We start from the raw sequence: 27,036 nt of genomic DNA, 5'->3' as shown, positions 1-27,036 counted from the left end.
TGCCGGCGCCGCAGGCGGAGGATTAGCCTAGTGAACCGTGGCGCTGGCCTGACCAAGTCATTTTAAAAATTCATATTTTATATGAGTCAAATTGTAATTCTTAGCATTGATCTTCCATTGATGTTCCTCTTCTCTCCCAAGAAGGAAGACAGTGTATCCCCTTTCGTATATGATGCATACATACTCAACCATCCAGATTCTTTTTTAACTCTTCTCTTTTAAAAAAAATTTTTATTTATTTGAGAGGTAGGGCTACAGACAGTGAGAGGGAGAGACAGAGAGAGGTCTTCCATCCGCTGGTTCACTCCACAAATTGCCGCAACAGCCGGAGCTGCGCGGATCCGAAGCCAGGAGCCAGGAGCTTCTTCCTGGTCTCCCACGTGGGCGTAGTGGCCCAAGCATGTGAGCCATCTTCTACTGCTTTCCCAGGCCACAGCAAAGAGCTGGATTGGAAGAGCAGAAGCCAGGACTCAAACCGGCACCCAGATGGGATGCCGGTGCTGTAGGCGGAGGATTAACCTACTGCGCCATGGCTTCGGCCCTTTTTAACTCTTCTTTACCTTGCTCAGTATCACTAGAAACCTATCTTGGGACTTGCCAGTGATAGCAAAAAAGCAGGAATAAGAATAATGTATGGGAAGTGATGTAGTGCGTAAAACCAGTGCCCAGCAGTGCCAGCATCCAATATAAACGCCAGTTTGAGTCACAGCTGCTCCACTTCTGATCCAGCTCTCTGCTGTGGCCTGGGAAAGCAGTAGAAGATGGCACAAGTCGTTGAGCTCCTGCACCCATAGTGGGAGACCCAGAAGAAGCTCCTGCCTCCTGGCTTTGGATCGGTGCAGCTCCAGCCGTTGCAGCCATTGAGGAGTGAACCAGCGGAAAGAAGAGCTCGCTCTCTCTTTCTCTCTCTGCCTCTCCTCTTCTGTGTAACTGACTTTCAAATAAGTAATTTAAAAAAAAAAAAAAGGATAATGTATGGGGCCAGTGCACTAACGATTATGGACTAGGTAATTTAAAAAAACCATTTATTTTATTTATTTGAAAGCCAGAGAGAGAGGTCTTCCATCTGCTGGATCACTCCCCAAATGGCCACAAGGACCAGAACTGAGCTGATCCGAAGCCAGCCTGCCTTCTTACCGGTCTCCAATGTGGATGCAGGGGCCCAACAACTTGGGCCATCCTCCACTGCTTTCCCAGGACAGAGCAGAGAGCTGGATTGGAAGAGGAGCAGCCGGGACTCGAACCGGCGCCCATATGGGATGCCGGCGCTGCAGGCCAGGGCTTTAACTGCTCTGTGTCAGCATCTCAGTGTGACGCTGAGGCGGCGTGTCACTCAGTGTGGCCCTGGCCCTATTACTTTCGGTACCTATGTCTGGGTGTGAGCGCCCTGTTTTCTAGACGTTCCTCTTGGCTATCAGTGTGCCTGTGTGATGTCCGCAGGAGCCCACATTTGTGTGTGTCGTCTAGATGTCTTTCAGGCCCCAGCTCCCCAGCCACGGCATCCCTTCATTCCCCAGGGCTCGGCGGGTGTGGGAACAACAGCCCGTCCCTTCTCCCGCCCTCAGAGGGAACGCTGACGCCGCGGCCCCCCTCCCGCGCGCTGAAAGGCTGTTCCCGCTGCGCGCTGGGCGGCTGAGACGATGAAGAGATCCCGCGTTCTCTCGCGCGCCCTCTAGTGGTCTCGGAGGGTGCGCAGCGCTGACGGAACGTGAGGGCGGGGTCAGTGGAGGCGGAAGTGAAGTCACTTCCGGTCTGGGTGTTTGTTTGGACTGGAGAAGGGAGGCGGCGGGCAAAGCGCACGTCGAGCGGGGGAGCGGCGCTGCCTGTGGAGATCCGCGGAGGCCGACAGGTTTCGTTGGCTGCCGTCCCCGCTGCCGTTCACTGGGTGAGGGTACCCCTCGGGCGGAGCAGTGAGAGGGCTGCGGCGGTTCCGGCGGTCAGGGACAGTGCCTTGGCGACGGCTGGAGGGTCTAGAGGGCCCCCGGGTTTGTTGGCCACCGGGGCCCCGAAGGGTCGCCGTTACCCGTTCCCTCTTCCTGCCGAATATGAGTGGTGAGCTTGGGCCGACTTCGTCTCCTTTTCTTGAGAAATGGCCGTCGCTTTTTTTTTTTTTTCCTCATTGTCATTATTTATGATTTGGATCGCTTCGCTCTCTATCCGGGTCCTCAGTGGCGCGCGAAGGTTGTCGGGATAGCGCTTTCTCGCGTTCCTGAACGCCACCCCCTACCCCCATCTGTTCTCCCCGGCCCCAAGCCCCTCTCCCCGGCCCCCCTCCACCGCCTCGGCAACAAAGCTCATTGTTTCTACCCACTTTACGCCTGCGCGTCGCCACGCGCAGCCCGTGGCCGGTGCGCGTGCGCGGTCCTGCCGAGCTGGGGCGGGGGGAAAGGGGCGGGGGGACGGCTGGCCGGCCGCGTCCGGGGGAGCCTCCTGCGACGGGCGACAGGCCCGCTCCTTTCTGATGCTCTGCTTTCTGCGCCCTCCCGACCCCCTCCTTTCACTTGGATCCCATGCTCCACGCGACAGTCGGAGCTTTGTCTCGGGTTCCGGAAACCCTCGATCCAAAAGGGCTGCTTTTGAGCTTGATGGGCCCAACCAGTCCACAGTCTGATTCTGGTAATGATTCTTAGTGGAATAACGGCTTACTCCCCTCCTGCCCTACCACCACTCCAAAGAATTACAAGGCTTGTGGTGAAGTTACGCTTTCAAAACACTGGTTGAAGCAGCCAGTGGTGGTGTTTCTAATGACTCCCAAAAGGGGCCTTAACTGCTTCCTTTTGTTGTCTTGATTTCCCTGATTTTGCAGCCCCATCAGCTCATGGAAACTACAAATTCTAGAAAGAAATTGGCTTCCGTTTTCCTTGAGACTAGGTCTAACACAGCTCTGACATTGATTTCAACAGAAGGCAAATTCCCACTTTGCATGTGCCGGCTGGCTAATCTCTCCTACTGTAGTAGTGGCCCTGGTTTTGTTTTTGTTTGTTTTACAAATTTCATTTGAGCATTTGATCAGATGTTGATTTGCATTTTCATTAAAGAGCCATTCAATGTAATTGGCCATTGGTTATGTTTGCAAATACAAGAGAATCTTTTATAAAAGATTTTTAGTGAAACAGTATTTGCTGTTTGTGGTTCTGTTTCTGGTTTGTATGAGACAGGATATGTGGGGAAAATTCTGTTTATGTTACTTCATTGTGACCTTGAACAAAACTGAATTGTGTTTCACACCTATCAGAAATGAAGATAGGTAACTTCAGTTTGTTTAAGGGATGAGAGGCAGAGACTAGATATTGATTAGGTTAGTTAAAGGTTGTGTATGCTGCTGTGTAAGAACACACATAGAGGTGGATGATTTCCACCTTTTGTAGGACAGTGAGTTTATGTATAGCAGACTTTTCCTTGAGTAAGCACCCACTGTGTTATTCATACTTAATTTGTGATTGGAGCATGATACTCCAGTTTTAATAAAAATTATAAAATGCCCACTGTTAGCACAGAAATTTAGTGACTACTGTGGCAGATTAAGGAAGGTGGAAAAATCAGACCCTGCCCATTTTAATAAGCTTTTGTAACTTTAAGGGTTTTTTTTTTTATAATTTACAAACTTTTTTTTTTTTAAGGTTTATTTATTTATCTGAAAGGCAGAGTTAGAACAGAGTGAGAGACAGAAGGGTCTTCATCTGCTGGTTCATTCTGCAAATAGCTGTAATAGCTGGTGCTGGGCCACGCTGATGCCAGGAGCCCAGGACTCCATCTGGGTTTTTCTCATGGGTGGCAGCGGCTTAAGCACTTGAGCCATTCTCTGTTGCTTTCCCGGGCACATAGCAGGAAACTAGATTGGAAGTGGAACAGTGGGACTTGAACAGTTGCTTATATGGGATTCTGGTGTGTAGGTGGTGGCTTAACTTGCTGCGCCACAATGATAGCCCCATTTGCTGGTTCACACCCCCAAATATCACAATAGCCAGGGCTAGGAGAGGTTGAAACCAAGAACCAGGAACTCCATCTTGGTCTCCTTGCAGGTGGCAGGGACCTAAGTACTTAAGCAAGCATCTTCTGCTTCCCAGGATGCATTAGCAGGAAGCTAGATCAGAATAGCTGCTAGGAATCAGTATGACACTGGTATGGGATGTGGGCATCCCAAGCAGCAGCTTAATGGTTGCTCCTGGGGCCGGCGCTGTGGCGTAGTGGGTAAAGCCGCCGCCTGCAGTCTCAGTATCCCATGTGGGCACCGGTTCAAGACCCAGCTGCTCCACTTCCAATCCGGCTCTCTGCTGTGGCCTGGGAAAGCAATAGAGGATGGCCCAAGTCCTTGGGCTCCTGTACCCGCATGGAAGACCCATAAGAAACTCCTGGCTCCTGGCTTCGGATTGGCACAGCTCCGGCTGTTGCAGGCAATTGGGGAGTGAACCAGCAGATGGAAGATCTCTTTCTCTCTGCCTCTCCTCTCTCTGTGTGTAATTCTGACTTTCAAATTAATTGATTAATTAATTTAAAAAAAAGGTTGCTCCTGTAGAACGATTTTTTAAAAAAGATTTTTTTTTTTAAGATTCATTTATGTATTTGAAAGAGTTACACAGAGAGAAAAGGAGAGGCAGAGAGGTCTTCCATCCGATGACTCACTCCCCAGTGGGTTGCAATGGCCAGAGCTGTACCAATCCGAAGCTAAGATCGAGGAGTTTCTTCCAGGTCTCCCACGTGGGTGCAGGGGCCCAAGGATCTAGGCCATCTTCTACTGTTTTCCCAGGCAGCAGCAGAGAGCAGGATCAGAAGTAGAGCTAGGGACCAGTGCTGGTGTGCTGTAGGCTAATCCTCTGCCTGCGGCAATGGCGTTCCGTGAGGGCGCTACATCTAGTTCCGGCTGCTCCTCTTCCAAGCCAGCTCTCTGCTGTGGCCTGGGAAAGCAGCAGAAGATGGCCCAAATCCTTGGGCCCCTGCACCCATGTGGGAGACTGGGAGGAAGCACCTGGCTCCTGGTTTTGGATCGGTGTAGCTATTTGGGGAGTGAACCAACGGACAAAGACCTTTCTCTCTCTTTCTCTCCCTCTCACTATCTGTAACTCTGTCAAATAAGTAAATAAAATCTTAAAAAAAAAAAAGTAGAGCTAGTCGGGACTCGAACCGGAGCCCATATGGGATGCTGGCACTGCAAGCGGCAGCTTTACCTGCTATGACATAGTGCCGGCCCCTAAAGGTTTATTTATTATTTACTTTCTTGAAAGTCAGAATTACAGAGAGGAGAGACAGAGAGATCTTCCATCTTCTGGGTCACTTGCCAAATGACTACATTGGCTGGAGCTTCATTGCGATATCCCACTTGTGCGCAGGGGGAAATTGGTCCAATTTCTGCTGCTTTCCCAGGCACATTAGCAGGGAGCAGGTTTGGAATTGAGCAGCCAGGACTCAAACTGGTGCCCTAGCCCACTGTTCTGGCTCCACTGTTTTTGTTTGTTTGTTTGTTTGTTTAAGATTTATTGGGGCCGATGTTGTGGCTCAGGAGGGTAAGCCACTTCCTGTGACACCAGCATCCCATGTGAATGCCAGTTCCAGCCCTGGCTGTTCCACTTCAGATTCTGCTCTCTGCTGGTAGGCCTTGGGAAAGCAGGGGAGGATGATCCAGGTGCTTGGGTCCTCCTGGGCCACCCAGGAGGAGACCCCAATGGTGTTCCTGGCTCCTGGCTTTGTCCTCGCCCAGACCTAGCCATTGTGGCCATATGCAGAGTGAGCCAACAGATGGAAGATCTCTCTCTCTGTGTCTCTGTCTCTCTCTGTCTCTCCCTGTCACTCTGCTTCTCAAATAAATAAACTGAATAACAAAATGATTTATTTGAAAGGCAGAGTGACAGAGAAACAGATCTTCTGTTTGCTATTTCACTCTGCAGACAGCTAGAGCTAGTCCACGTTGAAGCAAGATGCCAAGAACTCCATCTTGGTCTCCTACGTGGGTGTCAGAGGCCCATGTAATTGGACCACCTTCTGCTTTCCCAGGCACCTTAGCAAGGAACTGAATCAGAAGTAGAGCATCCCGGTCTCAAACCAGTGCTCTCTGATGTGGGATGCTGGTGTCACAGTGACTTAACCTGCTGTGCCACAATACCAGCCATGGTAGAACAGATTTTATCTTGCCTGTTTTGAAGTTGAGGAATAAAGATCTTGACAGGTTATTTTAATTCTTTTAGCATGTATCTGTAAGATTTTAGAAATGTCAGATATTTTCTAAGAACTTTTGCAAATATCAGCTAACTTAATTTTAAACATTTCTGTAAAATGAAGATAACAACTGGGAGATGTGAAGTAACATATCCAGTGTCACATAGCTAGTAATAGCTAAAATTTAGGTCCAAGATTTCTGTTGATTTATGTGCTCCTAACCATTCAGCATACTGCCTGTGATATAGTGACATACTCAGGTTCAATAGGTGGTTAATGGTTTAGCTGGGATTTTTTTGCTATTTTTTTTTTATTTTTATTTTTTATGTTTTGACAGGCAGAGTGGACAGAGAGAGAGAGAGACAGAGAGAAAGGTCTTCCTTTGCCGTTGGTTCACCCTCCAATGGCCGCCGCGGTGATCTGATGGCAGGAGCCAGGTGCTTCTCCTGGTCTCCCATGGGGTGCAGGGCCCATGCACTTGGACCATCCTCCACTGCACTCCCTGGCCACAGCAGAGAGCTGGCCTGGAAGAGGGGCAACCGGGACAGAATCCGGTGCCCCGACTGGGACTAGAACCCGGTGTGCCGGCGCCGCAAGGCGGAGGATTAGCCTGTTAAGCCACGGTGCCGGCCTCTTTTGCTATTTTTTAAAGGTTATTTGAGAGGGAAAGAGAGACACTGCTTCTATCTGCTGGTTCACTGTTCCAAGTGCCAGCAACCATGATCACTGGGGTAGGCCGTACACCAAGAACACAATCCAGGTCTTCCACATGAGTGGCAGAATCCTAGTTACTTGAGCCATCACTGTTTTGCTCTGAGGGCCTGCAATAGTGGACAGCAAAAAACAGGAGCCAGAGCTGAGAATTAAACCCAGGCACTCTGACGTAAAAGTATTTTGTACTGCCAAATATTAAGGAATTCAGTGATTCTCTAAAGCTTCCAAGTGACAAACTGATGGAAAATTTTCTTTGTTTTTTTTATATTTTTGTTTTATGTATTTGAAAGACATAGAGAGAAAGAAATCCTTCATCTGCAGGTTCATTCCCAAAATGGCTGCAACAGCCAGGGCTGGACCTGGCCAAAACCAGGAGCCTAGAACTGCAGCCAGGTCTTTGACATGGGTGCAGGGGCCCAAGCACTTGGGCCATCTTCCACTGCTTTCCGAGGCACATTAACAGGGAACTGGAAAGGAAGTGGAATAGCTGGATCTTTAACCATCCTGGCACTCATGAGATGCTAGGGTTGCAGGCGGCAGCTTAACCCACTGTGCCACAGTGTCTAGAGACAGCTGATGATGGCTTGAGTACTTGGGTCCCTGCCACCACCATAATAGACTCAGATTTAGTTCCAGCTCCTGGCTTCAACCTGGCTTACTCCCTTGCTGTTTCAGGTATTTGGTGAGTGAACCAGTGGGTGGAAGATGACTGTCTCTGGCTCTTGATCTCTGCCTTTCAATTAAAATGAAAATAAATTTTTAAAAAGATAAAGCTTTTTTTTTTTTTTTTTTTTTTTTTTTTTTTTTTGACAGGCAGAGTGGACAGTGAGAGAGACAGAGAGAAAGGTCTTCCTTTTTGCCGTTGGTTCACCCTCCAATGGCTGCCGCGGCTGGTGCACTGCGGCCAGCGCACCGCGCCGATCCAAAGGCAGGAGCCAGGTGCTTCTCCTGGTCTCCCATGGGGTGCAGGGCCCAAGCACTTGGGCCATCCTCCACTGCACTCCCTGGCCACAACAGAGAGCTGGCCTGGAAGAGGGGCAACCAGGACAGAGTCCGGTGCCCCGACTGGGACTAGAACCCGGTGTGCCGGCGCCGCAGGCGGAGGATTAGCCTGTTGAGCCACTGCACCGGCCAAGATAAAGCTTTTTTAAACAAAGATAAAGCTAAGGGAGAAAGATGATAAAACCTAAGAGATTTCCATATATATACGAGGTATTTCAGGAGGGATAAAACAACTGAAAACCAAATTTGGTGAAGAGTTTAGTTTGTAAACTAAAGATCTGCAGACTTTCAAGTGGCAATAATGGGAAAAAAATTAATTTTACCTAACCAAAATTTGGTGAAATTTATCAAGTTTATTAGTTAACTTAAACATCTTAGCTCTTACCTAAACAGGATATTTACAAAGGAAACATCAACATATATATATATATATATGAAAGATCAACATATTATATGTACATCATTTTTGTACCTTAGAAATAGAAGTCACGGGCTAGTGTTGTGGCACTGTGGGTTAAGTTGCTGCTTTGACACCTATATCCCATATTGGAGCATTAGCTCGAGTTCTAGTTGCTCTGTTTCTGTTCTACCTTCCTGCTAATGTACCTGGGAAAGCAACAGGTGAACCAAGTGGTTAGACCCCCTAGGCCACCCACGTGGGAGATCTGGATGGAGTTCTCATCAGCTGGCTGCAGCCTGGACCAGCCCTGGCTTTGTGACCATCTGAGGGAGTGAACCAATGGATGGAAGATCTCAGTCTTTCTCCCTCTCTCTCTCTTCCTCCATATCTGTCTCCTTCATTCTGTTTTTCAAAGAAATAAAAATGTTAAATATATATATATGTATTACAGGAAGCACAACTGAAGAAGTATAGGTACACAAAAGTGATCATTGCAAGGTTGTAATGGCAAAAACTGGGAACATATAATGTGCATTAGGGGCTGGTGCTATGGCGTAGTGGGTAAAGCTGCCACCTGCAGTGCCGGCATCCCATATGGGTGCCGGTTCGAGTCCCAGCTGCTCCACTTCCAGTCCAGCTTTCTGCTGTGGCCTGGGAAAACAGTAGAAGATGGCCCAAACCCTTGGGCCCCTGCACCCACGTGGGAGACCTGGAAGAAACTCCTGGCTCCTGGCTTTGGATTGGCACAGCTCCGGCTGTTGCAGCCATCTGGGGAGTGAACCAGCAGATAGAAGACCCCTCCCTCCTTCCCTCTGTCTGTCTCTCTCTCTCTCTCTCTCTCTCTCTCTCTCTGCCTCTCCTCTGTGTAACTGTGACTTTCAAGTAAAATAAATAAATCTTAAAAAAAAATAATGTGCATTAAAGGGGGAGTAGTTGACTTGGTGGTGCTACACCCAATAAAAAGTGAGGTAGAGGCAGGCGTTTGGTGCAGTGGTTTAGCCACGACCTGGGATACCCACATCCTATGGCAGAGTGCCTAATTTGCGATTCCCAGTTATACTCCCGATTCCAGCTTCCTCCTGATGCCTACTCTGAGGCAACATATTGGAGGTAATGGCCCAGGTACTTGAGTTTCTTATACCCATGTGACAAAGTTGGATTGTGTTCCAGCCTAGTTTCTGTCTGATCCAGCCCCGGCTGTTTCAGACTTTTGGGGAGTAAAGCAGTGGTTGGGAGATTTGTCTGCCTCTCAAATTTTAAAAAAAATTTTAAGTATACCTATACATGTCCACTAGTAAAGATTCCACATGAAATGTGTTTGATATGATTTTAATAAAGCATAGAAGACCGGCGCTGTGGCTTAACAGGCTAATCCTCCGCCTTGCGGCGCCGGCAAAAAGGAAGACCTTTCTCTCTCTCTCTTTCTCTCTCACTATCCACTCTGCCTATAAAAAAAGTAAAAAAATAAAAATAAAAAAAAATAAAGCATAGAAATCTTTTATACATGTTTCTGTAAGCAAAGATAAATGAAAGCATACACACTAAGCTGTCAACATGATTTCTTCTAGGTAATTATACACATATGTTGAAGCAAGTAGTGGACATAATATTTTGGGAAAAAATTATTTGTTTTGTTTTGTTTTTGACAGGCAGAGTAGACAGTGAGAGAGACAGAGAGAAAGGTCTTCCTTTTTGCCATTGGTTCACCCTCCAATGGCTGCCGCGGCTGGTGCACTGCGGCCAGCGCACCGCGCCGATCCAAAGGCAGGAGCCAGGTGCTTCTCCTGGTCTCCCATGGGGTGCAGGGCCCAAGCACTTGGGCCATCCTCCACTGCACTCCCTGGCCACAGCACAGAGCTGGCCTGGAAGAGGGGCAACCGAGACAGAATCTGGCGCCCCGACTGGGACTAGAACCCAGTGTGCCGGCGCCGCAAGGTGGAGGATTAGCCTGTTAAGCCACGGCGCCGTCTCAGTGCATTCTTTCCAGTTTTATAATTCATCAGATTGAGATGTGATCCAAAGACAGGATAACAAATTGGAACGATTGACTTCTGCATTTGGTTTTTTTGTTTTTGTTTTTACTGTATTTGTTGTCATTACCTCCTTTGGACCTTCAAACATTATTCAAGCAAATTAGCTGCTTCTGTTTCTAGCATTTCCTATGAGTTTTTGTTGTCTTTTTGGGAGAAATACTTTGTCCTAGCAAAAAAAGAAGACTAACATAGAGGTTTGAGCTTAGTGACTCTTAGAGTTTGTTGTTGTTTTTTAAGATTGATTTATTTGTTTGAAGGAATTAGGAACAAGACAGAGAGGTCTCCCATCTTCTGGTTCATTCTCCAGATGGTCGCAACAGCCAGGGCTTGACCAGGCCGAAGCCAGGAGCTTCTTCAAGTCTTTCATGTGGGTGACAGGGGCCAAGCACGTGGACCATTGCTGCTGCTTTTCTCAGGCCTTTAGCAGGGAGCTGGATAGGAATTGGAAGAGCTGGGACACAAACCAGTGCCCATATAGGTTACTTGTCAGCATTGCAGGTGCTAGCTTAACACACTAGGCTATGCCATGATGCCAGCCCCGAGTCTTAGAATCTTGGAAAACTACATGTTTCAGACTGCCTTTGAATGGAAAGATGTTGATACAACCCAGCTGTATACATTTTGCTGCACTTTCTATTATTTTTTTAAGGATTATCGAATTAAAACCAACTCAGTTTAATTTGTTACTGATATACAGTACAGATTTATACATTGAATGTTCATTAACCTTGATTTATAATTGTTTTACTATTCACCTTTTGATTCATGTAGAGAAAGAGGAGTTATCAGCCAGAAATACATTATTACTATCTTTTGTGTTTACCTGTATAGTTAGGTTTCTTTTTTTCTTCACATAGATTCACATTAATGTCTAGTAATCTTTCATTTCAGCTTGAAGGACTTTTTCTTACATGGCAGCTTTTCTTACATGGCAGGCCTACAAGTGACACACTCTTGGGTTTTGTTTTTCTGAGAATGCCTTCGTTTTACTTCACATTTGAAAGGATAATTTTGCCAGGATATAGGTTTCTTGGTTCAGTTTTTTTCTCTAAGCACTTGGAATATGTTGCCTTCTGACCTCCGTGGTTTCTAATGAGAACTCAGCTGACCTGTTCTCTCCTGCCGTGGCTCCCTTTACATATTATGCCGGCATGGTAGCTGTTGTTCTACAGGTCTCTGACATTCTGTTCGTTCTTCTTCATTTTCCCTTTCTCCTCCTCAGACCTGTCTTTAAGTTTGCAGATACTTCTCCCTGCTCATATCTGCTGTTAGACTTCTATAGTAAAATGTTTATTTGTATCAGTTTTGTATTAGGTGAGCCATCAATCCCATGGTTTCCTTTAGTTCTTTGCATTCAGTATCCTGTAGCACTTTGAGCACATTTGAAGTACTTGATTTAAGTCTTTGTCTACATAAGTCCAGCTGTCCTTCTTTGGGACAGTTTCTGTTAATTTTTCTTCCTACATGTGGACCATACCTTATTTATTTGTTTAAAAGGTTGATAGACCAAGACAGATAGAAAGAGATCGTCCATCTACTGTTCCAGTGCCCGTAACAGCTGGGGCCAGGCCAAGCTGAACCCAGGAGCCTGGAACTCAGACTGGGTCTCCCACTTGGATGGCATAGACCCAAGTACTTAACACCATCAGCTGCTCTCTCTCAGAGTGTGTATTAGCAGAAAACTGGAAGGAGGAGTGGAGCCAGGATTCAAACTCAGGCACCCTGATAGTGGATGTGGGTGTCTCAAGTGCTGATTTAACAACTGTGCCAACTGCCCATCCCAGAGAGCATGCTTCAGTGTTTCTTGGCACACCTCATAGCTTTTGTTGAAATGATATTTTGAATATTATAATATTCTTAGATTCTTTCCTTCACTAGAGTTGTTGCTATAAGTTGTAGTTTGTTTAGTGGCTTCTGTGAAATAATATTGTAAAGTTTGGATTTGTGTGTGTCACCATTGGTGTCTCTGTTTCATTAGCTTAATGATCAGCTGGTATTTTTTAAAAAAAAAGGTTTGTCTATGGAAGTTAGTTAAAAGGGGCCAACGCCGAGGCTCAATAGGCTAATCCTCCGCCTGCGGTGCCGGCACACCAGGTTCTAGTCCCTGTCGGGGCGCCAGATTCTGTCCCGGTTGCCCCTCTTCCAGGCCAGCTCTCTGCTATGGCCTGGCAGTGCAATGAAGGATGGCCCAAGTGCTTGGGCCCTGCACCCCATGGGAGACCAGGAGAAGCACCTGGCTCCTGCCTTCAGATCAGCGTGATGTGCCAGCTGCAGTGCGCCAGCCGTGGTGGCCATTGGAGGATGATCCAATGGCAAAAAGGGAGACCTTTCTCTCTGTCTCTCTCTCACTATCCACTCTGTCAAAAAAAAAAAAAAGAAAAAGAAAAGAAAGAAAGAAAGAAAAAAGAAAAAGAAAGTTAGTTAGGAGGAGGAAGAGAGATCTTCCATCTGTTAGTTCACTGCCCCCATGGCTGCAGTAGCCAGGGCCAGGCCACACGGAAGCCAGGAGCTTCTTCCATATCTCCCATGTGGGTGGCAGGGGCCCAAACCCTTGGGCCATCTTCTGCTGCTTTTCCCAGGCCAATAGTAGGGACTTGGATCAACACCCATATGGGATACCAGCATTGCATGCTGTGGTTTTACCCCCTGCGCCGCAATGCTGGCCCCTCTCTGGTGATTTGATGGATTTCAATTAATTGTCTGTAAGCAATAAAAAATTTTTTTCTTTATGGAGGGGCATGAGGTCCATGTATGTGTTGATGCACACCTTCAGGCGATGTGCAACCCTGCCTTTACCTTTACTTGCTGACTGGCCTGAAAGTCCACCAGAGGTAAGAGTTAGGGCCAGGGTTTTTTTTCTGAGCATACAAACAGCACTGGCATGTCCATGGCTTTCTAAGTTGCCAGAATACATGGGAGTTTTTCAGAGCCATTGGGCTCAGAGCATTTCCTTCATGAGCCTTTCCTCCCAACCAATATTTCTACTACATTTACCTTGAACTGTTTCCAACAAATGTGTGTGTGTTGCCCATGCCCTCCTTCCACCTACCACAGCAGACACTTGAGCCAGTCATTCAGGGACCCACCAGACAGGTTAGAACAGTTTTGTTTTGTTTTGTTTTGTTTTTTGGTTAATGTTACATCCATATCGCTCCCTCCAGCCTTTACCAGGAATATAACTGCTGTCTTCAACACTGCAGAGTGGGGGTTGGCACTAGTGTAGTTTAAGGACTAGGCATTTGGCCCAGCAGTTGAGATGCCCACCTTCCATATCAGAGTGCCTGGTTCGAGTCCCAGCTCCTCCACTTCTTCTTTTTTTTTTTTTTTTGACAGGCAGAGTGGATAGTGAGAGAGAGAGAGAGAGAGACAGAGAGAAAGGTTTTCCTTTTTGCCGTTGGTTCACCCTCCAATGGCCACCGCGGCCGGCGCATCTCGCTGATCTGAAGCCAGGAGCCAGGTGCTTCTCCTGGTCTCCCATGCAGGTGCAGGCCCCAAGGACTTGGGCCATCCTCCACTGCCTTCCCGGGCCATAGCAGAGAGCTGGCCTGGAAGAGGGGCAACCAGGACAGAATCTGGCGCCTCAACCGGGACTTGAACCCAGTGTGCCGGCGCCGCAAGGCGGAGGATTAGCCTATTGAGCCTCGGGGCCGGCCTTTTTTTTTTTTTTTTTGACAGGCAGAGTGGACAGTGAGAGAGAGAGAGACAGAGAGAAAGGTCTTCCTTTTGCCGTTCGTTCACCCTCCAATGGCCGCCGCGGCCAGCGCGCCATGCTGATCCGAAGCCAGGAGCCAGGTGCTTCTCCTGGTCTCCCATGGGGTGCAGGGCCCAAGCACTTGGGCCATCCTCCACTGCACTCCCTGGCCACAGCAGAGAGCTGGCCTGGAAGAGGGGCAACCGGGAGAGAATCCGGCGCCCCAACGACTAGAACCCAGTGTGCTGGCGCCGCAAGGTGGAGGATTAGCCTGTTGAGCCACAGCTCCGGCTTCCTCCACTTCTAATACAGCTTCCTGTACACTCTGGGAGGCTGCAGGTGATGTCTGAAGTACTTAGACCCTTGCCACCTATGCGGGAGATCTGGATTGAGTTCTGGGCTCCTGCTTCAGACTGGTCTACCCTTGACTGTTGTGAATATTTGGAGAGTGAACCAGTCGTTAGAATATAAGGATGTCTGTGTGTGTGTGTGTGTGTACCTTTCAAATAAAGTAAAGTAAATAAATAAAAATTTTAAATGACCAGTACAGTGCATTATTTCAAAAAATTAAGTTCTATTACTGAATTATGACCTTTTTTTTTCTTCATTAAACATTTCCCTTGGTGTTGGGACCTTTAGATTGTGGAGCCAGCATTGTGGCATGGTAGGTAAAGCTGCCACTTGCAATGCTGGCATTCTGTATGGGCACCAGTTTGAGACCTGCTGCCCCACTTCTTGTCTAGTTCATGCTAATGGCCTAGGAAAAGCAGTGTAAAATGGCCCCAAGTCTTTGGGTCCTTGCCTCCATGTGGGAGACCTGGAATAAGCTGCTGGATTCAGCCTGGCCCATCACTGGCTATTGCGGCCATCTGGGGAGTGAACCAGCAGATGGAAGACACATTCTTTCTCTCTCTCTCTCTTTTCAAATAAATAAATCAACCTGAAAAAAAATCAAAGTCAAATAAATAAATCAACCGTTAAAAATAATACAAGTAACTTGTACTTCACAGTTCACATTCTGCTATTTTGTATAACTTTTATCATTATACCAAAATTTAAGTTGTTTTTTAAGATTGACTGATTTATTTGAAAGGCAGAGAGAGAGAGAAAGGGCTTCCATCCACTGGTTCACTCCCCAAATGGCCACAGTGGCTGGAGGTGGGCTGATCCAAAGCCAGGAACCAGGAGCTTCTTATAGGTCTCCCACACAAGTGCAGTGGCCATATTCTACTGTTTTCCAAGGCCATAGCAGAGAGCTAGATCGGAAGTGGAGCAGCTGGGACTTGCACTGGCCCTGGTGGTAAAGTTCTTAAATGCAGCATTTTTACTCTTACTGCATATGCATGTACTTTTAGAGGGAAATACGTTAAAAAAAATATTAACTGTGGTCTCTTTTGAGGAAAGGATTTGGAGTGAGGCATGTGTTTGCTGGTCAAGAGGGAGTCAGTCACCTTTCCCACTCATTTTTTCCATCACAATTGTGATGTACAGCTGAAATATGAACATTAATAGAACATACTTATAAGTATACACCCAAGAACTGGAAGCATGTTCAAATAAAACTTGAACACAGATGTTGATAGAACTATCTATAATAGCCGAAAGGCAGGCCGGTGCTGTGGGGTAGTAGTAAAGCTGTCACCTGCAGTGCCATTATCCCATATGGGCGGCAGTTCGAATCCCTGCTGCTCCATTTTCAATCCAGCTCTCTGCTCCAGCCTAGGAAAGCAGTGGAAGATGGCCCAAGTCCTTGGGCTCCTGCACCCACATGGGAGACCTAAAGGAAGCTCCTGGCTCCTGGCTTCAGATTGGCCCAGCTCGAGTTCATAGAGATGGAAGATTGGTGGTTCCCAGAGACTAGGGTGAATGGGGAATGTTTGCTAATGGAGGCAGGGTTTCCTTTTTTTTTTATTTTTAAGATTTTATTTATTTATTTGACAGGTAGAGTTACAGACAGTGAGAGAGAGAGAGAGAAAGGTCTTCCTTCCGTTGGTTCAGTCCCCAAATGCCCACAGTGGCCGGAGCTACACTGATCCGAAGCCAGGAGCCAGGTGCTTCTTCCTGGTCTGCCATGTGGGTACAGGGGCCCAAGCACTTGAGCCATTTTATTTTGCTTTCCCAGGCCATAGCAGAGAGCTGGACTGGAAGAAGAGCAGCCAGGACCAGAACCAACGCCCATATAGGATGCCCGCACCGCAGGCAGAGGATTAACCAAGTGAGCCACAGCACCAGCCCCAGGGTTTCTTTTTAGAGGTCTGAAAACGTTCTGGGATTATGTCATTGTGATGGTTGCATAATCTTATAAAAACCACTGGGCCAGATAATGTAAAACGGCAGATTTTATGGTATATGAACTATATCTCAATTTTTAAAATATATTTATTTTCATTTATTTGAAAGGCAGAAACAGATCTTCCATCCACTGGTTCACTCCTCAAAAAACCGCAACAGTTGAGGCTGGGGCAGGCTAAAGCCAAGTGTCCAAAACTCAATCCAGGCCTCCATATGAGGAGCAAGAAACCAAGTACTTGAGCCTTTGCCTGCTGCCTCTTTCTTCCTTTCTTTTTCTCTTTTTCTTTTTTTCTTTTCTTCAGGTAGAGTTATAGACAGAAACAGAAAGGTCTTCCTTCCGTTGGTTCACTCCCCAAATGGCTGCTACGGCCGGCGCTGCGCCGATCTGAAGCCAGAAGCTTCTTCCTGGTCTCCCATGCGGGTGCAGGGGCCCAAGCACTTGGGCCATCCTCCACTGCCCTCTCAGGCCACAGCAGAGAGCTGGACTGGAAGAGGAGCAACCAGGACTAGAACCCGGTGCCCATATGGGATGCCGGCATCGCACGCGGAAGATTAACCAAGTGAGCCATGGCACCGGCCTGCCTGCTGCCTCTTAACATGTTCCTCAGCAGGAGCTAAATCCAAAGCAGAGAATATGAGACACAGATGTCCCAGGTAGTGTCTTAACTGTTAGTCAAACACCTGCCCCTCTATCAGCTTTTACAAAGAGAGTAAGACATGAACATACAAAGGACACACTTTACAGAGATAAGAACAGGTCAGAGAAGAAAAGTAAAAATCTAACATATTGCCACATAGTAAGATTCATTTAGCCCAATGACTACTTAGGCTTGCCAGCATTAAAGAAGTGGACAATCCGTACCTTTCTGGTGTTCATTGGCTGGCTGTAGCAAACAATCTGGTAAGCTGTTGTTCCTTCCCTCGGCTGTCTCACCGTGTAAGATTAGTACCAAGGCTGTATTTCATTTTGGTGGGTTCAGTTATGATTTATTTTCCAAAGACTGCTCAACTGAAAATAATTTCCTTTTCTTCATAAATTATTTATACTGAAGCCAGAGGTTGTTAACTGACAGTGAGTAAAAGGCTGACCTAGGCTCTGTTCAATGCAGAAATTGTTCATGTTTGCTATTTGCTGTACGTTACTCATCACTGGTTGCCTGAAACTCAGTGTACAACAGGGAAATGGAGACATGGAATAGCTTAACATAGACCCATAGAAAAAGCATACAGAGGGGGCCGGTGCTGTGGCATAGCGGGTAAAGCCACTGCCTGCAGTGCCGGCATCCCATATGGGCACTGGTTCAAGTCCTGGCTGCTCCACTTTCAATCCAGCTCTCTGCTATGGCCTGGGAAAGCAGTAGAAGATGGTCCAAGTCCTTGGGCCTGCACCCATGTGGGTGACCCAGAAGAAGCTCCTGGCTCCTGATAAGCGCAGCTCTGGCCATTGCAACCAGTTGGGGAGTGAACCGGCAGATAGAAGACCTCTCTCTCTGTGTAACTCTGACTTTGAAATAAACAAATATCTTTAAGAAAAAGAAAAAGACTAAGCATACAGAATGTGGGCATGAAGGAGAGTTCCAGAGTTGCATTTTGAGAGAGGAACTAAGAGGTTATTAAAAGTTTGTTAGTTTTCACTTCCAATCTGTGAATCTTTTAAATCAGTTTTTAAAAGTATTTGCTCTCTGTCTCTCTCTCTCACTGTCCACTCTGCCACTCTGCCTGTCCAAAAAAAAAAAAAAAGAAGAAAAAATATTTGCTCCTCATTACTTCACTTAATGGCTGATTTTTCTAGAGCATACTTGTTTTTGTAAAGCAAGGGATACCCAAATATAGAATAAATGGGATGGTTTGGAGATTCCATGTAAACATTTGCAGTTATCAGAAACTAACGGTTTCTTTTTTTCTTTTTCTTCTTCTTCTTCTTATTATTATTTTGGACAGGCAGAGTGGACAGTGAGAGAGAGACAGAGAGAAAGGTCTTCCTTTGCCGTTCGTTCACCCTCCAACGGCCGCCGTGGCCAGCGCACCGCGCTGATCCGATGGCAGGAGCCAGGTGCTTCTCCTGGTCTCCCATGGGGTGCAGGGCCCAAGCACTTGGGCCATCCTCCACTGCCTTCCCAGGCCACAGCAGAGAGCTGGCCTGGAAGAGTGGCAACCGGGACAGAATCCGGCACCCCGACCAGGACTAGAACCCGGTGTGCCAGCGCCGCAAGGTGGACGATTAGCCTAGTGAGCCGCGGCGCCAGCCCTCTTTTTTTCTTTTTTTAAGATTTTATTTATTTATTTGACAGGCAGAGTTACGGACAGTGAGAGACAGAAAGGTCTTCTGTCCGTTGGTTCACTCCCCAGGTGGCCACAATGGCCGGAGTTGCGCCGATCTGAAGCCAGGAGCCAGGTGCTTCCTCCCGGTCTCCCATGCGGGTGCTGGGGCCCAAGCACTTGGGCCATCTTCTGCTGCTTTCCCAGGCCATAGCAGAGAGCTGCACTGGAAGAGGAGCAGCTGGGACTAGAACCGCCGCCTATATGGATTGCCAGTGCCGTAGGCAGAGGATTAACCTAGTGCGCCACAGCGCTGGCCCCTCAACTGTTTCTTAAAATCATTTGGAAAAATATAGGAAGCTTTCCAGTTTCTTAATATATCATGTGTCTCTGTAAGACATCATGGGAGCTGGCTTTGGGTGCTGAAGGTTAAGCCACCATTTGTGATACCAGCATCCTATATTGGAGTGCTACTTTGAGTCATGGTTTCTTCATCTCCAATCCAGGTCCCTGCTGATGAACCTGGGAAAGCAGCAGAATATGACCCAAGTACTTGAGCCCTTGCCACCCATATGGGAGATCAGCATGGAGTCCCTGGCTCCTACCTTTGGCCTAGCCCAGCTGGTTTTTGGGGCCATTTAAGAAGTGAACCAGCAGGTGGAAAAATCGTTGTGTGTGCAGGCACACTCGCTCTCTGTGCCTCACTCTCTCTATAAATAAATAAATTTTTAAAAAGAAAAGACTTGATGCCTAGTAATAATAAATACTTACTAAAAGAATGCATAAATTAACTAGATTGTTTTTCTTTTAAGGTTAAAAACGACAAGCAACGCCAACCATGAAAGATCCAAGTCGCAGCAGTACTAGCCCAAGCATCATCAATGAAGATGTGATTATTAACGGTCATTCTCATGAAGATGACAATCCGTTTGCAGAATACATGTGGATGGAGAATGAAGAGGAATTCAACAGACAAGTTAGTTTTGCAAACATGTTCTTTTATGTATCCCATTACAGCGCTCAAATAATATGATTATACTTATTTCTGAAATGTGTTTTTTTATTTTGTAATTTTTAAAACATTGATTTATGTATTTGAAAGAGTTACAAAGAGAGAAGGAGAGACAGAGAGATCTTCCATCTGCTGGTTTACTCCCACAGGTGGCCACAATGGCTGGCACTTGGCCAGGCTGAAGCCAGAAGCCACAAGCTTCATTCCAGGTGTCCCACGTGGGTGGCAAAGACCCAAGTACTTGGACCACTTTCCTCTGTTTTTCTCAGGCATTTAGCAGGGTGCTAGATTGGAAGTGGAGCAGCCAGGACTCAAACCAGGGCCCATATGGGATGCTGGCATAGATTTATATGCGTGTACTCCTCTATTTTGTTTGCTGACTGCGACAGTGTTTAACTGCTCATTGAGATTACTTGGAGAGCTTGTTTCCAGGTCCCACCCTAGAGATTCTGATTCAGGACTAGGGTGGAACCTGGGAAAGTGTTTTTCAAAAACTCCCAGCTGGTTCCAGTCAGCATTAGGTTTGGAAACCACTGCCTTGTACCAGTCAGATTACTGTATTGTAATGCCAGTCAATAAAATTCAAGAATCAGGAGCAGACAAGAGATCTCCCGGTGCAGTTAAGCTGTTTTTCACCTTACATCATCAGTGTATTTTACCCTCGGAAATCTGTCAACTCTCATACAGTGGCAAATATTCTCTTTAATTCTCATGTCTCTGGCATCTGTTCCCATCTTAAAATTTCTCCCTTATCATGGGTTTGGTAGTCAGTAGCCAGCTTGGTTTCTCCATGTACAATGTTAGATATTCAGAAATAAAATGGTTGTATTTTTTCCTTAAGATTTATTTATTTATTTGAAAGGAAAAGTCACAGAGAGAGAGAGAAAATCTTAGATCTGCTGTTTCACTCCTTAATGCCTGCAATGCCTAGGGTTGGGACATTCTGAAGCCAGAAGCCAGGAACTTCATCCAGGTCTCCCATGTGGTTGGCAGGAGCCCAAGGACTTGGGCCATTTTCACTGCTTTATCAGGTGTGTTGGCAGGGAGCTGGACTGAAAGAGCAGCTGGGACTCAAACTGGTGCTCATATGGGATGTTGGCATCACAGGGGGCAGCTTAACCTACTGTTCCACAGTGCTGACCCCCAAACAGTCTTATTTCAGTGAGAATCATTTGTGGGTTTTTGTTTGATTGATTACCCAGGAGTGAGTATTTGGTGTAGCAGAGTGCCCGGGTTCTAGTTCCAGCTCCACTTTTAATTCCAGCTTTCTGCTAATGTGCACTCTGGGAGGCAGCAAATGGTGGCGCAAGTATGTGTTTCCTTGCCACCGTGTGGAAGACCCAGATTGAGTTCCAGGCTCCTAATTTGGCCTGACCCAGCTCCACCTGGTGCAGACATTTGGGAAATGAACCAGCACATGAAAGATCTGTGTGTGTGTGTATGTGTGTACACGAATGCATGCGCACACACACCTTTCAAATAAATAAAATTTAAAAAAACAAAAACAAAAATGTGCCTTGACTTTATTCCTTAGAAAGTTTGGTTTTGGTTATTATTGGGTTTGGTATTAGGGATTGTGTAGTTTTTAAAATTTATTTTATTTATTTGTAAGGCAGAGGGACAAAAAGAGGAATCTCCCGTCTGCCAGTTCACTTCCTAAATGCCCTTAACAGCTGGGCTTGGCCCAAGCCAAAGCCAGGAGCCAGGAACTCAATCTGAGACTCCTATGTGAGTGGCAGGGAACCAGCTACTTGAGTCATCACCTGCTACTTCTCAGAGTCCTCATTAGCAAGAAGCTGAAATGGAGAGGGTTGTCAGGATTCAAACCTGTGTACTCTAATACTCCCAGGATATTTACTGCTCTCTAATACATGCCCACCCAGTTTTAAGTATCAAATTATCACAGATAAGTCAAATACACATTCCTTCAAGCATTCTTTTATTTGTTACTCATTCCTTGCCACCATCAGTGAATAAAAGAAAGTTGTTATCTAAATAAAGACATGGAAAAAACCCTCAATAGATCTTCTGGGTCTTGATGGTAAGTATTTTTCCCCTTAGCACAGAAGCAGAGGAGAAAGTATGACATTGTGTTTTTAAATGGCTTAGTTCAAAATATTTTGAGCTTTTTCCAGAAATGTCCTACCATATGTGCTGTAAATTATCCTTAATTTATTATAAATCTAGATAGAAGAGGAGTTATGGGAAGAAGAATTTATTGAACGCTGTTTCCAAGAAATGCTGGAAGAAGAAGAAGAGCACGAGTGGTTTATTCCAGCTCGAGATCTCCCACAGACTATGGACCAAATCCAAGACCAGTTTAATGACCTTGTTATCAGTGATGGCTCTTCTCTGGAAGATCTTGTGGTAAAAAGTTATTTTTCATCTTTTTAGATCCTAGTTCATCTTTACCATAAGTGGAAAAGCCAGCCGCCATCTGTGTAAGAAGAGTTCTGCCTCTTTCCCCTTCAGAAACTGCGCTACTTCTTAGAGTGGAAGCAAGGGTCTCCCAGTTTCACTTGTGACATGGTGTGACTTCTGGCAACACGGTGGAGCTAGCCTTAGACCATTAACAGACTGCTAGACAGCTCTTTTTAGTCATGATGTTGCCCTAGGATATTAAAATGTCTTAAAAGTTAGTCAAAGGAAAAATAGTATTACCATGTGACTTGCCTATTCAAAAGTAGCTTGATGGAGAAGTTTTCATCTTATCTTAAAAATTTGGAGATATTTCACAATTTCATTTGGAAGGTATAATTTTAGAGATCATTTCGTGACGGACTTTTCACTGGTAGCACACAGTTCACTTAGACCTGTGATTTAATGAGGAATTTTACAAGCTCTTCGCAGGAGAAGACTCACACTTAGATTTGCATTTTTAGTTACTCTTCGTGTCTCATCACTGACAATGTATTTGCAGTAAAAATATGTGGAATTGTGATAACTAAACATTAGCACTAAAGTAGAATGGTATCTGATGGTTTGATCACCTAAATTAACATTAAATAATTTTGTGAAATCAAATCCAAGTATTAACCTTTCTGTCTGTTTTTACAGTCTGTAGCTGCGTATACAGAATAGCTTTCTGGAATTTACCCAGTGAACTCTGAACTGTATTTTGTTATTTCTTCTGTTCACTGTGCAGTGGTTCCTAATCTACACATCATATTTACCTGTTAGGCATTAAAAACAAAAGTCAGTTCCTTAGTCCTGTGTCAGGGTCAGTGTGCTAGGCCTGTTGAGTTTTCAGTAGCACTCCAGAGGTATCAGTCAGCCTACCCTGTAGGGTAAGTCCTTTCTCTAAAGGACGATATTAAGAACTGGGATTTACACTGCGGCAGGGCCTTGGCTGGAATAAATGACAGTATGATCTGAGTACCCATGTTAGAAATCATGTTGATAGCTCGAAAGGAATAAAAGCTCTTTGCTAGACTTAATGTTTAGAGTCAGTGTAATTCCATAATGCAAAAACTGATTTCTCCTCAGACTATTTTAGATTACTTTAATTCATTCTCATTCTTGTTCAACTGCCAAGTTTGTACATTGAAGAATACTGCATTTTAATTTAAACCTTACAGTTTTAAAATACAGATATATTTCCCTTGGGGGAAGGAAGACTATATCCTGTCCAAGGAAATTGTTGTGTATAAATTATGAAACTAAAAATAATTGCTCCAAAATGTTTGAATATGCTTTGGTCTTAAACTAAGCGACATAGGAGTCTAGTCCCATTTAAAAGCCTGCCAGCAACCTTACATTTCAGCTTTACCAACTTGCAATCCAAAATGTAATAAAGGGGAATTTCCAGCTCTTCTTCCTGTACACTGACATTTCTGCTTAGGAAAGTAAAGGTTCAGAGACACAGAATAATGATACAAGTCTCTGGAGGCTCTTCGACACATGATTAGGCCATTCGTCACTCTCCTTTTTCCTTAACTTACAGAAAAATAAGAGTCCCTCAGAGAGTGATTTATCCCAGCTTACACAGGAAGCTGGAGGAGAGCTGGGATTTCAGTCTTAGTGTCTTCTAGCTCCCATGTACTTCCCTTTTCCTGTGACATACCATGCTTCCCGTGGGAATTAAAATATAGCAGCTGTAGAAAGACAGTTCTGTATTTTTTGATGGGGATCATAAAATTAATGTATCAACAACTTTGCACTTAACTTTAATCATAATTTCAACATTTGTTTTAACATATTCACAAGGTCTAAAAGCATCAAGAAAGTTAAATATAGTTAACTTGTTCAGGGCTATTTCTTCAGCTTATGTGAAGCAAGTTAGTGAGTTTCTAAATACAAGTAAGCAAACAATTTCAATTCCTGTGTCTTCTTTAGAAGGTTGATATTATACAATATATAATTTACATCTGCTTCCTCCTTTGCTGTAGACTTTTTGGGTTAACTGTAAGCATATATTCTTGACTTTTTGCTTTTCTCATTTTTTTTGGAAGATATTTTTGCATGTGGATCTAGGTTGAATGCCTCTGTGTATCTGAAGCCGTCTGTAATGAACTTGCTTTTCTATGTACTTATTTTCCAGGTCAAGAGCAATCTGAATCCAAATGCAAAGGAGTTTGTTCCTGGGGTGAAGTACTAAAATATTTGAGTAGACGGGGCCCTCTTTTGGTGGATGTAGCACAATTTCCACACTGTGAAGGCAGTATTAGAAGACTTAATTGTAAAAGCTCTCTCTTGTCACTGTGTTACACTTATGCATTGCCAAAGTTTTTGTTAGTCTTGCATGCTTAATAAAAGTGCTGAGACTGTTATTAAGTAAAAAGCTCTCAAACATTTACTGAAAGTAGAACTGGCCCCTTGGCTTGATGTGAAGAAAGCAAGGAAAAAAGCACCAGTCAAGTCGTGACAAAGCACCAAATGAAACAACCTCTAGATCTTACTAACTGGTCAGCTTTGAGACTGAACTGGTCCTGTATGGTTAACTCACACTTGTTAATCCCAAAACCTTTTTTAAAAATGAGTAAATTTAAATTAAGTTCTAATTGCTTAGCACATTTCTCAGTTAAGACTTAAATTTACATTTGTCCCTATCAAAAATAATCTTTTTTTTTTACCCCTTACTTTTTGCCTTCTTTGGTTACTGAGGTTATAAGGTAACAGTTGATCAGTTGAGAACTAGTCCTGGCTTTTGTGGTGTATTATCATGTTAGAAATACTGAATTCTCCTAATGTTACATCTGAGGAAGTATGTAACTTGAGAATTACATCATAAATATGCCCTTGGGAAGTCTAACATATGACCAACAGCATCCCAGAATCCAGTTGAACAAAGAGACTGTGACATGATTTGAGTGGCGCTTTTCCTTGCTTTGTTAACCGTCACAACAGTCTACAGCACAACTTTTCTTTTAACAAAGCTAGAACAGTTTTGGCTTCTTAAACTTCATATTTGGGTAGGTTAAGCTGCCATACGTGTTCAGTGTGAATAGTGTTTAAGTTGAAAATATTGTAAAAAAATTATATTTTTTCAAAAATATTTAAAAAAATAAATAATAGTAGAACTGAGCTGGTGGTTGTGTTTATTCGTGCTGGAATGCAGACGCTCCAGTAGGAATACTTCCCCCATGGGCCCAGGATGACTCTACTGGCACAGTGTGCTGAGAAAGCAGGACTTGATAAAACCATGGTAGCAAGTACATTGCAAGCATCTATCCAGACTACTGCAGTGAGATAAACTCAGTTGCCCCGTCCATCCTTTTTATCACCTTAAACTGCAGTGTCTGAGAAATCGTAGGCAGCCATGTTAAGAGAGTTTGAGGCTGACCAGTATCATGCCCTGGCCTAGTATAATCTGCTGGTTTGTACCCTTCACAAGGAGTTTTCTTGGGTTCATTGGACCAAAGAAAGTTAAGAAGGACATGTAGTCAGTCATGGCTCTTTTTTGTTTGTTTGTTTTTAAGATTTTATTTATTTGGGAGGTAGAATTACAGTGAGAGGAAGAGACAGAGAGAGGTCTTCCTTCCGTTGGTTCACTCTCCAGATGGCCGCAATGGCTGGAGCTGCACCAGTCCGAAGCCAGGAGCCAGGTGCTTCCTCCCGGTCTCCCATGCGGGTGCAGGGGCCCAAGCTCCTGGGCCACCTTATACTGCTTTCCCAGGCCATAGCAGAGAGCTGAATTGGGAGAGGGGCAGCCGGGACTAGAACCGGCGCCCACATGGGATGCCGGTGCCACAGGCAGAGGATTAACCTACTGCACCACGGCACCGGCCCTGAGAGTTTCTATACTAATTTACTTCCCAAATGCCTGCAACAGCCAGAGATGGACCAGGCCAGAGCCAGGAACCCAGAACTCTGTCCAGATCTCCTACTTGGGCATTTGGGGCCCTCTTTTGAGCCATCATGTGCTGCCACACAGAAACCTGGATTGGAAGTGGACGTTCTGAGACTCAGCAGCACTCAAAGAAGGGATGCAGATGGCTTAACCCACTGGGCCACAACACCTGCCCTTGGCTCAGGTTCTTTGTGGGGAGGCAAGGACACCTGTGCCCTGGTGATTTTTAGTAACTGCCTTAGCAGATTAATGAATAGGTGGGTTTTTAAAGAGGCCCTACTGGAGCTGTGGTGCAGCAGGTTAAAGCCCCAGCCTGTAGTGCTGGCATCCCAAATGGGCACCGGTTCAAGTCCCAGCTATTGCACTGCTGATCCAGCTCTCTGTTACGGGTTGGGAAAGCAGTAGAAGATGGCCCAAGTCCTTGGGCCTCTGCACCCGCGTGGAGACCTGGAAGAAGCTCCTGGCTTCAAATCAGCTCATCTCTAGCTGTTGCGGTCATTTGTGGAGTGAACCAACGGATGGAAGTCTCTCTCTCTCTCTCTCTCTCTCTCTCTCTCTCTCTCTCTGGCTCTACCTTTCTCTCTGACTCTTTCAAATAAAATGAATCTTTAAAATAAATAAAGAGGCCCTAAGGCAGAGACAGCCATGCTTGACTCGTGTTCTTTTTGGATCTGTGATACAAGCAGCCAGTCCCTCTGTTCTCTGACAGTCCTACAAGTGGCATAGCAAACTGCCCTATAAAATGGGAAGACAGGTTGGGTGTCCCCAGTACAAAAATGGAAATGAAGCCAGAAATCTTCTGAGTGCTGACATGCTGCTTAAAAAGTTCTAGACATCAGATTTTGATATTAGGGATGCTTGGCTATGCAAATATTCCAGAATCCAAAAAGCTCTGAAATCTGAAATACTTCTGGTCTGAAGCATTTCACAGAAGGGTACTCAGCCTCTAATCTGTCTCTGGATCTCTGCATTGTGGGATGGGTTAATATCCATCAGGCTCTTACAGCAGTCCTGGCACACAGGAAGTCCTGTTTAAGTGATTGCTGTGGTTATTACTAATAGAGCCTAGGCAAAGTTCTTTTTTGGTTTGCACTTTTGCCTCTGAGGTGACAGGCACAGTGACAGCACTTCAGTGTTTAACTAGGAAGCCAGCCACCTGTATTACAAATGGAGAAAGGGAAGTTGCAGCGCATC

The 27,036-nt window shown here is 45.5% G+C and overlaps 1 protein-coding gene across 3 annotated transcripts; it reads left to right on the top strand.

Moving 5' to 3' along the window:
- Positions 1-1,760: 1,760 nt before the first annotated feature.
- PAIP2 (poly(A) binding protein interacting protein 2) lies at positions 1,761-25,076 on the top strand. 3 transcript variants are annotated; one of them, XM_062189053.1, is made up of 4 exons: positions 1,761-1,885; positions 19,354-19,517; positions 21,741-21,920; positions 24,094-25,076. In XM_062189053.1, exons 2-4 carry the CDS (start codon positions 19,380-19,382, stop codon positions 24,148-24,150), a joined length of 375 nt encoding a protein of 124 aa, XP_062045037.1. In that variant the 5' UTR covers positions 1,761-1,885; positions 19,354-19,379; the 3' UTR covers positions 24,151-25,076. The 3 variants fall into 3 exon arrangements, with proteins under 3 accessions (XP_062045037.1, XP_062045039.1, XP_062045040.1); XM_062189055.1 differs by lacking the exon at positions 1,761-1,885 and adding an exon at positions 1,957-2,052; XM_062189056.1 differs by lacking the exon at positions 1,761-1,885 and adding an exon at positions 16,130-16,205.
- Positions 25,077-27,036: the final 1,960 nt, after the last annotated feature.

This window comes from Lepus europaeus, chromosome 4 (genome assembly GCF_033115175.1).
Source record: "Lepus europaeus isolate LE1 chromosome 4, mLepTim1.pri, whole genome shotgun sequence".
NCBI lineage: Eukaryota > Metazoa > Chordata > Mammalia > Lagomorpha > Leporidae > Lepus > Lepus europaeus.
The sequence above is the reverse complement of the archived record's forward strand: the minus strand, read 5'-3'. Positions and strand labels throughout refer to the sequence as shown.